Below are 14,280 nucleotides of genomic sequence, written 5' to 3' on the forward strand. Positions count from 1 at the left end.
AAGGAATGACACAAAAACCTCGACTGGATCCCTGTCTTTCCATCTCCCCGGGCGCTCCACTGGAGAGCTAACGAAGAAAGAGGAAAGCACTGGAGAGTTTCGATTCGGTCAGTTTACGAGCGCCTAGAAACGAAGGTGACTTTCCTCTATTTAAACGACACAAGAAGCGAGAAAGAGAAGAACTATGTAAGCTCTTTTATATATCTCAAACCCTGTTCTCTCTGTAATGATTTCTCTAGAATCTTACGGTGCCGGCGTTTTCCCTTTCACCCCCGGATTCGTTATCTCGACTCTTGTCTTGACAATTTCGCTTTACCAGCTGCGCTCGACTGTACACACACCAGAAAATCAACAGGCAAAAGAGAGTGACAAGACTTTTTCATCTATCATCTACCACGCAACCCCTCTCGCGTCAGTCCATTTCCATACTTGAGCTTTCTTGTGTCTCTATGCATCATGCCTCTCGCTTCTGTCTTCTTCCTTTCTTTCCATATGATGTAGACTTAGGTATACGTGCATGGAAGATATACTCTCGTCTCTAATGAATCGTTAGCAACACTCAATCGAACATTGAAGCAGAGCCGTGCAACCCTTTCGTATGTACATACACCTCCTCTAAATCTGGTCCTCATCAGTCTATTCTCTTCTTCGAGTATCCTCGTAAATCCTCTGGACAAGTCTGTAGAAAGCCAGTAGGGCTTTTCTTTGTTTCTCTCTTCACATCCTGCAAGAGTTCTTGAAGGACGTTTCTCTCCTCTTCTGTCTCCTTTTCCTTCTCCTCCTCTTCAAGATTTACCACACTAGATATGTCTCCAGCATTTCAACGACTGTTCCTTTCAGTTAGGGGTGCAGCGCGAGTCTTCTTTTTAGTCTTTTGCTTGGCTAGTCAACTAGTGGTATGACAAACAGCTGAAAAGCCTTCGCCTTTATTCTTTCAAATACTGCAAGTCGACACATTTTTGCTGCTACGATTCTCCACACTTTATTGAGGCATGACACTCTTCTTACAGTACAATCCTCTCTCTTCCTTCCGCGGTCTTGATTTTCTTCTGTCCGATCACAACTCCTGTTCATGACAAGAAGAGCGAATGAAACTATAGACTTCTCTACACACACGGGACTCAGAGAAACCCCTGAGGGGGGTTGAAGAAAAGGAGATCAACAAGAATTCTCCGTCCTCTCTCTATACGTACACGTGGACACATACATGTGTATACTTACACGTATTTGTCACATAGCCATTTGTATCTATCGATACCAATGTATATTTATACATGTACATCCACTATCTAACATGTATTGCGTAGTACCACTGCGTATGTATATATAGAGAGAGACAGAGAGCGAGAAGGTGTCTTTCTTTCTTCCTCTTAAATGTAGATGAATGTCTTTACCCCAAGGATGTTTATCTCGATTCTTCTTTCGTGCGGAGGCGTGTTTCTCCTATCTTCTCAACGACGACCCAGAATTACCAGAGATGTCTTGGTATGAGGAGATAGCCACCCTCCCCAGTGAAGACATCTCCTCTGCCGTTCTATTTCTCCGTCTCCTTGAAAAGAGAATGAGAAACAGCAGCCCAGCCCCATTCTCTACACAATTCTTCCTGGTAGTCTATTCATACGTGAAGTAAAGACAGAGCTATAGAACTCCATAACAAGCTAGCTACCTAGCGGAAAAGCGTTAAGTATCACTGCCGGTTTGCAGATAAGAAAGAAAAGGTAGCCGTGGAACATACGCCTGTCCTTCTCTTGTACGTGCCCATGGAAAAAGACTCCCATCTAAGGTTTGTATTCTTGCCGGTAAGAAGTTGTGAAGGAACTCTCTCCTCTCGCAAGTCTCTTTCGTATCATCCCCTTGCTTCATCTAAAGGCAGTAGGTTAAGTTTTCTTCTTCTTCTTAGCTCATTCAGTTACCTTGAGGGAGATACGCAGGTAGGAGTCCTCGGCCAAGGACGTCGTTAATCAACTCTATCTCTTGTTGAAGAAGATAGCGAGATAATCTTCTCTCGTCTTGACTTGCTAGACTTCTCAATGATGAAAACCAACTCTGTGCTTGATCTAATACACAGAAAGACATACATACATGCATACTTGCATACAGACATACAGACAGCCATGCATACATACAGACAGACATATTCATACATACATGGGAAAACAAACCCACATACCCCTACACGGAGATTCAAGCTTTATGTCTATCTATCTGGATATCTATCTCAATCTATCCACTTGCCTCTCCGCTATCTATCCTTAGTTTATCTACGTATCTCTATAAAGGATCTATCTGTAGTATATCTGCATATCATCCTGCATCTATCTTCAATCTGTTTATGGTTCATCGATCTACTTACCTACCAACCATCTACCTTCAGTCAATCTATAGCCAGTCTGCCTATCTGTCTTTGATTGATCTTTCGATTCACTTATCTATCCCTCTCGATAGCCGAAGTCCAGTCAGGCACCTGCTATCTCTATATACCTTTACAGAACTTTAAAGGAGAAGGGACCGAGAAACATGTCAAGAAGGAAACAGAAGAAACAAGAGTCTACTACATATTCGTTCTACGTTCTATGAAGCTTTCTTGGGGCTGAAAAGAAAGGAGAACGACTTTCGCTAGCTCTCCAGAAGAAAAAGAAGATAATGTCCATCCATTCTGGACATAGTCTTCTCTTTCTTCTACTTCTTCTTCATACAGAGGGCCATCTGTATGAAGCAAGCGGGAAGCAGAAGATATCGTTGATTTGCTAAAGAGAAGAAGGAGAAGAAAAGGCTTTTTCTATCGAACAGACTATTCTAGGGAGATAAAGAGAGAGAGTGTCTAGGCTACCTTCTTTCTGGAGCTTCAATCTCTGAAGAAAGGAAAGAAGCTCTTGAGATCTTTGTGTCTTTAGCCGTGATGATAGACAGGAACCACCTCCTCCTTCTCGGCTTTGTCTTTGCTTTACATCTTTCTCTTTCCCTTCTTCTTCCTCTTCCTCTTCTCTTTTTCTTTCTTGTCTCTTTCCTACGTCGTTCAGGGTCCTTGACAGACTCTCCTTCTTTGTCTTCTTGGCGAGTTGACCAGGCGAATCTGAAGAAGCTAGAGAAAGAAGAACGGTACTCACTTTAGGTCTATATCTATCTATATATATGTAGAGTGAAAGGGTGAGGGAAGTGTCTTAGGGTAGATAGCTGCCTTAACTAGAAATGACATACACATAGATATATGGATATATATATATATATATGTCTATGGGTGCACGTATATAAAGCTTCGATATGGTATGTACGTGTTGTCCACCCTCGTACATGAAAGACTTCAGTACCCCGTGTGTTTTAGCAAGCGTGGAAAGAATGAGAAGAAAGAAGAAAAGAAAGAAGAAGAAGAGACCAAAGTGTCGATTGATCTCCTCTTACCTGTTAAGAGAGGTGAGAAAGACAATTGAGAAATGAAGAAATCCAGTTCTTCTCTTGACAATGCACTAGGCGTAGAGAAACCCCCGCGACTTTCGACAGTTTTGAGCGCTTCGCTTTCATCCTCTCTTTCTCCCTCTCTCCTTGCATGCATCGGTCGCTTTTCTACTGGAAATCTAGAGAGCCTTCAGAAAAAGAAAAAGAAGAGGCAAACGGAAAAGCCTCGCAGGAACAAAGCATTCGTGTCCTCAGTCCCTGAGATGCCTACAGAAATATACATACATATATACGTATACACATATACACACGGGTACATACATATATATTTACATAGGTACATATACATAGATCCATAAATACATACATACACATATACATATTTACATATATATATATTTATAGGTACATATACACACAGGTACATATATAGAGGGAGAGAGTCGTCGGGGTGTCTACGTTTTATATCTCAGTGGACAAGGTGTCTCCTCATCTCGTCTATCTCTTATTCTCTTCGGAGAGTTATGTTGTTGCAATAGATGACTTTATCTCTCACTTTCAAGAAGTAGATGCCTCCACCAGAGATCTTTATCTACAGGTTAGTCGTGTCTCGTGAGCCTCTAGGAAAGGCAGGAAAGAAGCGAAGGAAGGGAATAGACAAAGTGTAGAAAAGCAAGAGATCACATAGAGAGATAGAGAAGTCCTATGAGATAATCGATTGTACGAGATTCCCCCTGTCTCCCTCCTTGTCATCACAACAAGATATGTGGGGTTTCTTCGACTTCAAAGGCTTCTATTCATCGCTTTCTTATAAGCAAGAGATTTCACAAGAGACTGTCTCTATCTAGCAACCTATGTATCTACCTCTCTACTCACCTATCTGTCTGCTTATCTATGTTCTCTGTCTATTCACTCAGCTCTCTCTCGTTAGTCTATCTATGTATCTATCTTTTTATCTCTCTCTACTCTACCTATCTATCTTTGGTCTATATGTAAGCTAGCTATCTAAGTGTGTGTGTAGAGATATCTCTACATTTCTCTGAGTATCTCTCTCTCTCTGCCTTTCTCTCTCTTGAACTGTCAATGTCTCAGACACCTGCGAAAACATGAGTGAAGCTAAGCACCGACAATGAGGAGAAGATGAGAGAACAGAAAAGCTCCTTCACTTCTTCTCTTGTCCTATCTCATCTTTTCTTTCTCTTTCTTGGCATTCTCCATCTTGGCTTCTCCTGTCTTTTCTGGTTCTTTTCTCCTGTTTTCTTCGCAAGACTTTTCTCTTGGTCTCTTGCCCCTTTCTTACATCTGTTTCTCTGTATGCTTGAGGAGACGATAGATGTGAAGGAGGTGCGACCGGGTGTCGCAATCCTTAGGCAGATTAAAGGCCTCTAAAACGCGAGGTATGATCGAGCTTGAGAAACAAAGAAAGTCTTTCTCTTCTCCCGTCTCTCTCATCTGAAGAAAGACGGCAAGAAACATGACTGCATGAGATAGAAGGAAGTAGCCAAGGGAGAGAATGTCTACAAAGACATCTGCAGAATCGACTTCTTTATCTATGCCTATACTTCTTTTGCTCATGCACCATCACATCAGTCACTTATCTCCACGGAGATGCTGGGCCAGAGCCTACGACATACATACGTGGAGAGTATATATGTTTTACAGATACGTGTAGCTTAAAGACAGGTCTATACGTGTATGTATATGTATACATGTCTATACATATGTAGATGGTAAGAACGGACGTTCGGCGTAGAGGCGGAAAGTACAAGGCACGCTTCAGTTGGAATTGTCTGAAGGGATAGAAGGGAGAAAACAGAAATGAAAGAGAAGACAGAAGACCAGTGCAAAGAGAGGGGAAAGAAGCTTTAATTCCCTTTCATGAAGAGCTCTTTCTTTCTGCAAGTGTGAAAGAGTCCGCTTGTGCTTGAAGTAGAGGCGGTTTGGAAAAACGAGCTCGGAAAGAGATAAGAAGAGAAGACGAGTGATCGTCGTAGATTCGAAAAGAAGAGAAGAAGACGTTAATGACAAGAAAGAAGAAAGTAAGGAGAATAAATACCTGGTGTTTTAGAAGGAGACCAAATAGTCGATCTAACGTCGATTTAAAGCATCGAAGCACAAGTCGGCATTCTTCTTCTTCTTCTGCCTTCGAGTCCATCTCGTATTGTTTCTCTACTCCTTCTTCTTCTTCTCCTCCCTGCTTGTTCTCTTTCCCAGACTGTCTCGTCTTTTTCTTCTTCTCCTTCACTTCTTCTTCCCCGACTTCTTGAACTTCAACATCGACGTACGAGTCCGCCCGTCTACCTCTCGCAGCATCGACGTGCCGAGGGCTGTCCTTCTCTGTCTCCTGTGAGACAAGGGAGGTGCCAGAAAGAAACAAGTAAAACAATGAAGAAGAAGAGAGGAGAAGAATGATGGAGAACTTCAGATCTGGTCTCAGTATAGTGTTTTCCGTATAGACGGAAGAAAGAGAGAGAAGAGAGAGAGGGGTGAAGTGAGAGCGAGAGATGTGAAGAAGAGAAAGAGAGAGAGAAGTTGTTGGCGCTGCTACTGACGGAGGGACTTGGATGAGAAGCTCCTGGAGTAGCTCCAGTAGAACTACAGAGAAAGAAAAAGATGACGAAGAAGAAGGAGGAGAAGACGTCTCCTAGATGGAATGGAGAAGTATAGGCAAAGGATACTATAAGAAAGAAAGAGTAGAAGAGGAAAAATGAGAAGAAGAAGAAGAAGAACTGAAAGAACGATAAAAGGAATTGCTCGTGCTTTGATAGTCTTCTCTCCTTTATCTTGTAACGCGGGGGGTGGTCTCTCCACTTTAGGAAGAAAAAGATGTTTTCTAAAATTCATTTTCTACCGGAAGCTCTGGCGAGTGAAAGCACTCCATGACAGTATCGGCGTGATCGGGTGTATGTACACCCAAGTCGAAATGCTAGTTCTACTGTATTCTCAAGTCCCCTCATGTGCTCGAGGAGTCTTTCGACTAAACTGGCGAAAGGGGGGTATAATCTTCATATTTTCTTTATATCGCTTAATCATCTTCTCTGGTGAGAAGAGTCTGAATCGACTTTAGTGAACCCTGACAGTGACAAGTCGATTGCGGGGTGTATATACACCTCTGCGCCTTTCAGAAACACTCTTGTGCTCTCCTATCGGCCTCTTGTTCGTTTTTCTGTTTGCTTGCTTGTTTCACCCTTACATACTTTCTCCTTTTTCTTGTCAAGACACTTCTCCTCACTCCTGTTTGAGATTCTTCTTCCCTTGTCTTTTTCTTCTCCAATTCCCTCATGTTCTTCTCTTCTTCCTCCTCCTCCTCGCTCTTCTCTTCCTCTTAGTGAAACATCGAGACAACGTTCCTTCCCAGCAGAAAGAATTTCCTCACAAGACTCCTCTGTCGAAGTGCAAGGAAGAAAAGCGGAAGAATCTTTCCCCTTCTCTCCATCTTCTTCTCCTTCTCTTCTCTCGTTCTTCTTCATCTCGTTCATTGTCGCTTCTTCTCTTTGCTCAGATGACCGCCGCGGTGTATCTTCACCTTCCTCGTGGTTCGTTGAAGGATATGCACGAGTATCAGCCTCGCCGGAGATAGAAAAAGAAGACGACGGAAGGAGAAGAAGACTAGAGCTCTCACGATGTCCCTGTCGCTGCAACGGCCTCTCTTTGTTGGTGAGGGGTCGCTTCTGATCTTCCTCTTCATGGCTTCTGTCTTTGCTTGCACTTTTCTCTCTTCTTCTTCTTCTTCTTCCTTGTTCTCTATGCAACACATAATGCCACTCTTGTCATGCTTATACCCTTTACTGTCTGAGTAGTGGGGAAGAGAAGTTGAAGATCGAGTTCAGAAAGAGACGTAGGAGCTCCACTCTGGAGGAGAAAGTTCTTTCCTAGAGTGGGTGAGATATATGCAAAAGATATCCGAGGGGAAGCCTGCTGACTCTCTTCAGATAGGGATCAAGGTGAGGATGAAAAAGAACAAAGACTGTTTGGAGAAATAGTGGAGAAGGGTGGGAAGGAAGGTGTATACACACTTGATCTTATATATGAAGACAGAGAAAAAGGAGAAAACTAGAGAGAGATAAAAAGAGAAAGAAAACCTGATAGAAGATACTTCAGACACGGAGAAGATACGTGTATCGGGCACATCTACAAATCTATCTGAATATACCATGGTAAGGCAGATAGATGGCTTGAGATTGACGTAAGTATCTTGATCGCTACAGAGAATCTAGATAGAACTCATGTCGTGCATCTATATCGATGGGGTGTACATACAACACTTCATCTAAGTGTCTCCGTAGAGAGATATACAAGTACTGGGATCCTCTACACAAGACACCCGTCTCCTCACGCAAGTCCGAGGGGACTTCTCTTCTAGATAAGATTCCTCACTTCCTTTTCGAGGAAGAAATGTATCCCTATAGACTTCTGTCTTTCTCTCTATCTCTATAGATCATTCTATCTTTTTGTCTTGGTGTCGCATATCTATGTATACGAATGATACGTTGAGACAGATCAGCTCGGAGACCTGTCGGGATCTTCTCAGCCTGTGTTGATATAGACCGGGCAACGTCTCTCTCACACTCCATGTAAAATCTTCATAGAAAGTCTCACTCGCTAGGAGAATAAGATGAAAAAGAAGAAGAAGAAGAAGGATAGCGAGATGCATATTCGACACATAGAGCTCGGAACTCTTTCATTAAGAAGTCTTCTTCACCTTCTTCTTCTTCTCTCTTCCTGTCCTTCCTACTGTCCCTCATGGCCCGCCTCAATCTAGGCCTGTTCTCATTCAGATCAACTCGTTTCTCTTCACTATAATACCTCCGGACCCTAGCTTCTTCCTCTTCTCTCTGTTGACTTCTCGTTTCTCTTCTTCTTTCCATCAAGTGAAGAATCTTGGTCGCTGCATGCACCGTGGGAAGATGATTCCTCTCACTCTTTCTTCTTTCACTGTCTTCCCTAGCAGAAAGCCTCAGGCCTTCTCCATCTCCAGACTCATTCCAGTATCCCTCCTGTCGACTCTTTCCTTCACTATTGTTTGCTTCCTTCTTCTTTCTTTCTTGGAGGTCGGTAATGTTCTTCTCTGAGAAAGCAGAGGAACTACTCTCTCTAGAAAAGAAGCCTTTCACCCAGCATAGAAAAGCACTCGGGGCATTCTCTCCTTCTCGAAGAGCTGGAGATCTCTCAGCTGCATGCACAAGTAAAGAAAGAATTCTGTCTTGTGTATGTACATGATGCAGATAAGAGTTCTGGAGATCGTCTCTCTCCCTCTCGTTAGCATCTACAGAGGGAGAGGGGGAAGGAAGAGACTTTTCTTCTTGTTGCTTTTCAATAGATTTCTCCTTCTCTCTTTCTTCTTTGAAGTTTGGAGTTTTCAGGATGAAAGATGAAGATGAGGAAGAAGCAGAAGACTTCCCAAGGGATATGCGGTCGTGTGAATTTCGGCTTCGAAAGTAGATCTGAAGAAAGCAAATGCAAGAGAGGTAGAGACATAGAGAAAGAGAAAGAGAGAAATGATTCGGTTTGCTTGCAGAGATAGAAAGAGAAGTGCTCTTCTCCATATCGAGACTACTCCTTGTTTCCGCTGATATGTATATGCATGTGTGTGAATAGAGATCTATACCATTAGGTCATCAAGTACCGTAGGACTGGAGTGAATTAAGGAGCGATACTTGATAGAACCTCCTGTCACTAGTTGGATGCTCCGCCCTCAAGAGTTGTCAGAAAGCATGAAGAGCAACAGGGAAAGCAAAAGAAGGCAAGAAAAGACGGACGGAATTCGTAGCAGAGAGCTGTATTTACACCCGAGAGAAAAAAGGAGGAAACAAAGAAAGAAGAAGAAATGAAGAGAAACAAGAAGAAGAAGGCGAAGAAAATGAAGAGGTTATTGAAAGATATACTGAAATAGACAACTTCCAATGAGTGAGGAGAGAGAAAGAGACAGAGAAATAACAAGCAGTCAAGCACGGGTCTTAGAAAGCATTTCTCTCTAGAAGTATCTGCGCGGATGTCCTTGTATAACGGCATGCAGCTGAATGAAATAATGTTTCTCAGGATTCAGAGACGAATCACCCAAACTCTATACAGACATAGACCTACATCTATACATTCATATATAGATGCATCTATCTATCTATCCATATATATATATATATTTATGTATATGCCGATGTCTGTGTATGTCCATGCTGATATGTGGGTGTTAGTATGTGTATTGTGAGGCGCGGTGTGAGGAAATCTCACATCTGCAAGGACATCGAGAGTTCGTAAAGCGTCGCTCTCCTGACTCCTACAGACCAGCACAGCCAACAGACAGAGTAAGAAAGAAAGAGTGAGAGAGGAAGGACTGGTGTTCTCCTGCTTCTTTCTTGGTCTCGAAAGCTTTTCCTTTTCTGTACAGTTCTTTTCAGTAGGATGTGAGGAAGGTCAATGAGGGGACACACAGAGAGATAGATAGAAAGGACCAAAGAAAGATAAAAGGTGAAAGAGGCACGAGGAAAGAGAGTCGGCAGCTTGAAAGCAATCTCTTCTTCTTCTTTCTTAGGCTTTTGACGGAAAATTCATTCGTTCAGTCTCTTTCCGAGAAATGAAGGGACACGGAGAGAGAGAGAGAAAGACGATTTACTGCAAAGAGAAGAAGGGAGACAGTATAAGATACATCTCATTTATTTGCCGATGTCTTTCCTCTCGAAAAAACACAAAGAAGAGGAGAGGTATCTAGAGAAAAGGAGAGGAACAAGAGAGAGAGGAAGACTAGAGTTATCTTTCTCTTCTTTTCTGAGGCTACATCCTTCATGTGTATGAATTGAGGTACATATATACATATATATGTATATCTCATCGATCATAGACATAGAAAGGAGAGATTGGCTAGGAAAGAAAGAAGTCTGGTACTTTAGCAGAGTGACTTGCAGAGACCCTCCCTCTCTCACTCCATACTCTCTCTGCATCGCTGTCTCTCTGTACATATACATCACATCTATCTGTTCATACGTATTTATGGACAGAGAAATATAGATAGGAATACATCCACATGTAGAGAGGTACCTTTCACTTGTTTTGTATACAGGGGTATGTATAAGACTCTCTCCATAAGCCTATCATACACATCCGTCTGTATGTATAGATGTATCTAAACAGCCTATAGATACGGAGAGACAAGAAGCAAGGCGTAAGGTACGAAGGCCGGTGGGGCACAACCTCAACATCTGAGAGAGACACGGAGAAACGGAAGAAGAAGAGAAGAAGAAGAAGAGAAGAAGAAGAAGCAGAGAAGAAGAAGCAGAGAAGAAGAAGAAGAGAAGAGTCCTTCACAACTTTCTTCCGTTGGAAAGAGGAGAAGCTGTTTTTTATGAAGGTGTCTAGCGAGAATCCCCCGAGATGCTCCCTTGAGTGTGTGGAGAACCTCACCTAGGATGAGAGAGAAAAGACGATAGAAGAAGAAAATCGAGATGCCTTAAGGGAGGCCTCGTTGCACTTAGAGAAGGCAAAGCCCTCACTAGGACGGAAGAGGCTATACCCGACAGATACAAAAGAAAAGAAAACTCACAAGGAAAGTATACAGGCGGAAAAAAGAAAGAGATGAGGGAGAAAGCTCAAAATGCACACGTCGGCTAGATAGATACATTTGTATACATAGTGAGAGAGAAAGAGAAGGAGATGAGGAAGCTAGTGAGAGAGGGGCTGCCTCCTCTCTGTTCTTTCTTTCTTTTTCTTCTTCCTTTTTCTTCTTGATGCCTTGCGAAGCCTTTTACAAGTACGGTATAGATAAGATGTGGAGAGATAGAAAGTTAGAGAGACAGGACGACGGTACTAGATGAATGGATAGATTGGTATAGATAGACACATCCATCCAGATAGTTCATTGTCGGAAGTCAACAGTCAACAGAGAAAGAGAGGTGCACAGGTAGGGGACAGTACCTAACTGTAGTCTTCTATGTATATCTGTCTATCTATATAGACCTATCTCTCTATTCTAGATGTACCTATCTAAAGAGTTGTATCTATCTGCGTCTCAACTTTTGAAGACACACTTCATGTTGAGATCTGTCCGTTTATCCCAAGACCTCCCCCTATCTCTCTTTGCACTTCTCTCTCTCAAGGGAAGAATTTCCAAATACCACATGCGAAGCTATCATCGACCATCGCCCGTACAGCACGTGAAGAAGAAGAGAAAGAGAGCAGAAGGACAGAAGAAAAAAGTAAGGAAGAAAAGAGTACAGGAGAAGAAAAAAGAGGAAAAGAAGAAGAAAGAGGTAGGAAAGGGAAGCAATAAAGAAAGAAGAAGTAAAAAAAGAAGATCTTTTTCTTAGCCTTCTTTCCTAGATGCCTGAGGTGTATCTACACTTCCTTATGACCCGGCTAACCATCTATCATGATTATCCTCCGTGTATCATATTCTTCTTCTTCTCCTTCTTTCTCTGAATCAAAGTCAAGTAGCTTCTTGAACAATCGTAAACTTTTTTCTTCCAGTGCTTCTTCTACTTCCTCCTCTTCATGTTCTCTCTCTCGAGAAACTTCTCTTTCCCTTGAAGAGGGGAGATCGGCGTCCGACTCTCCTGTTGACGAGGATAGAGATGATGTAGATTCCTTTTCATTCCTTCTTGATCTTCTGTTCTTCTTTTCCTTTTCTTTCACCACCCACGTCAACATTTCTTTCTCTTTCTCACTCCTCTGCTGAGGCTTAAAATCTCTTCTTTTCTCGTTTCCATAGCGCTGTGTGCTGGGCCATGAAAGGACTCGAGATTCCCATAGTAAAGGAAAGAGAGAAGAAAGAGACTGGTGGCTATGAAGAAGTTGAAGAAGCTTTCCTTTCTCATTTTCTTTACTTGCTGTTGTTTTATCAGAAAGAATTAGACCTTTCTTATCCCTTAGACGATCTCGACTCTCACCAGGAAGAACTACGTTGTTGTCATCTTTTTGCTCAGGTGTACATACACCTGAACAAGAAGAGGATGATGTAAGAAAGGCTTTCGTTGCCCTCCTCTCATCTAAGACATATTGAAGAAAGATTTCAATCTGATGGAATGCAGCTCGACGGATTGCATGTCTCCTATACGAAAGAAGCAAACAGAAAGGACAAGAGAAAGACACCTTATATTATGTACCGAGAGGAGAAGAAGAGAGACATGCAAGATCTTAGCTCCTTTGCATTCCCACAAAAAAGATAAAAAGCAGTCATAGGAGAAGTCGCAGGAGTAGAAAGAGGATTGAGAGACAAACGCAAGAGGAAAATACCTTCGCATGAGGTGGGACTTCCCTTCTGTTGCAGCAGCACTCCATTACTGCTAGTTAGAATGATAGTCAGTTTCCTTCGCGTGCAGATCTCCTATCAACATATCCTCTGCACGAGGATTCAAAGAGATATCTCTACAAAGGAACCTACAGAGATAGTCTATCCACAGTTCTCTCTCTACATATCTATCTATATAAAGAGGTGGATGTGTCTTGTATCTTTCTGTACTGAGTTATCTGACGTGCATATGATAAGATCACTGGAGTTTTGTTCTCGAGCTTGTCGTTCATTCTTATCCTGTGCTCTTCTCTAGAAAAAGAGTCATCACGGGAGAGAGAAAGAGAAAGTTGAAGAAGAGGCTTCATCTAAGAAATCTTTTTACTTCTCTGGATGGAAGACATGCGCCGAATCTTTTTCGAGAGATAGGCACCGTGTTCATTCATACTTTACACCCGGAAAAGGCCGGTCATCTCCCTAATTCTTCTTCTCCCCCTGATTCTTTCTCTCTCTTTGGAGCTTCGGCGGAGGTTCAGAAAAGATCGAAAGAGAGAAACAAAGTCGGAAAGAACTTCAGCCTCTCCTAGTTCCCTCTCTTCCTTTGAAAATAGACATTTACAATACCTAGATGTATCTACCCATATATAGACACACATATACATGGATATATAGAATCAGATATCTTCTTATGCTATCTCACTTTCAGCACCTAACCATACATATATATATATATATGCATTTGCTGGTGTATAGATATACATATATATTTATATATACGTGTATATGTAGGATAGTTAGAGGAAGTTTCTTATTTGGAAGAGACTTACGTGTTTGGATGTAGACAGTTTGCTAGGCATTGTAATCCTTGTAAGAGAGTTCGCCGTGTCTTATTATGATAGCCGTGAAGATTGAGCTGACAAGGATAACTTTTCTTTCTTCTATGGTCGAGTGAGGAGATTCTTTCTGAAACGTCTTTCTTGTTCTTCCTGACGATGTGCTGACCTCTGATATATGTCTCATCCGAAGATGAAGAGAATGGACTCTTCTTTTCTTCGCCGGGATTCAACCTTACAGAAGATTCTCTCAATAAGATAGAACCGCCGTGCTGCAGCAAAGTAGTGCGTAAAAGAGAAAGATAGTTGGTCGCGAGACTGAGATGATCAGGTCCTTCTTCTTCTTCATCTTCTTCATCTTCTTCTCTCCAGAGGCTACCCCGATGTTGCTTTGGAGACGTCGATTTTGCTTTCGAGCTCCTGCATGCATTATGAACTGGGAGGACGGTGAGAATAGAGAGCTGAGAAGGAAAAGAAGAAGAGAGGAAAGAAGAGGAAAAAGAAGAAAAGAGGATTGACGTCACTGTAAAAGAAGAAGCATGATCCTTCACAGATCCTACAGGAAGACGGTAGACAGATAGAGATCGAGTTGCCATCAGTAAGAGTCGTCTATCTAGAAGGTGTTAAGAAAGAAACCGCGGGTAGAGCGTAACAAGGTATATCAGGAAAGTAGAAAGAGAAAGAAGAGGTTGGATGTGTGTGTGAAGAGAAGAGATTCTTCGGAAGCTGTTTTACTCTCCCACGACCTTTCTAATAGTGCAAATCGAACCTCTTTGTCACAAGGTAAACCATTCCTCCAGGCCAGATCAAAGAACGGATCGGAGAATCTTTGATATA

General features: G+C 42.3%; 1 protein-coding gene across 1 annotated transcript in view; it reads right to left on the bottom strand.

Moving 5' to 3' along the window:
* The window catches only part of CSUI_000406 (uncharacterized protein), a gene marked incomplete at its 5' end in the record, with an annotated part of 31,728 nt that overhangs the window by 9,390 nt on the left and 8,058 nt on the right, over window positions 1-14,280 (bottom strand). Inside the window, 12 exons of the mRNA XM_068060640.1 lie at window positions 248-329; window positions 1,914-2,057; window positions 2,831-3,073; window positions 3,400-3,581; window positions 4,694-4,845; window positions 5,450-5,988; window positions 6,587-7,137; window positions 7,993-8,837; window positions 9,622-9,667; window positions 10,789-10,891; window positions 11,745-12,430; window positions 13,438-13,904. Coding sequence (XP_067927384.1) covers window positions 313-329; window positions 1,914-2,057; window positions 2,831-3,073; window positions 3,400-3,581; window positions 4,694-4,845; window positions 5,450-5,988; window positions 6,587-7,137; window positions 7,993-8,837; window positions 9,622-9,667; window positions 10,789-10,891; window positions 11,745-12,430; window positions 13,438-13,904 — 3,975 coding nt within the window. The 3' untranslated portion in view covers window positions 248-312. The remainder of the gene's footprint in view (window positions 1-247; window positions 330-1,913; window positions 2,058-2,830; window positions 3,074-3,399; window positions 3,582-4,693; window positions 4,846-5,449; window positions 5,989-6,586; window positions 7,138-7,992; window positions 8,838-9,621; window positions 9,668-10,788; window positions 10,892-11,744; window positions 12,431-13,437; window positions 13,905-14,280) is intronic.

Source organism: Cystoisospora suis, assembly GCF_002600585.1.
Source record: "Cystoisospora suis strain Wien I chromosome Unknown contig_173, whole genome shotgun sequence".
Taxonomy (NCBI): domain Eukaryota; phylum Apicomplexa; class Conoidasida; order Eucoccidiorida; family Sarcocystidae; genus Cystoisospora; species Cystoisospora suis.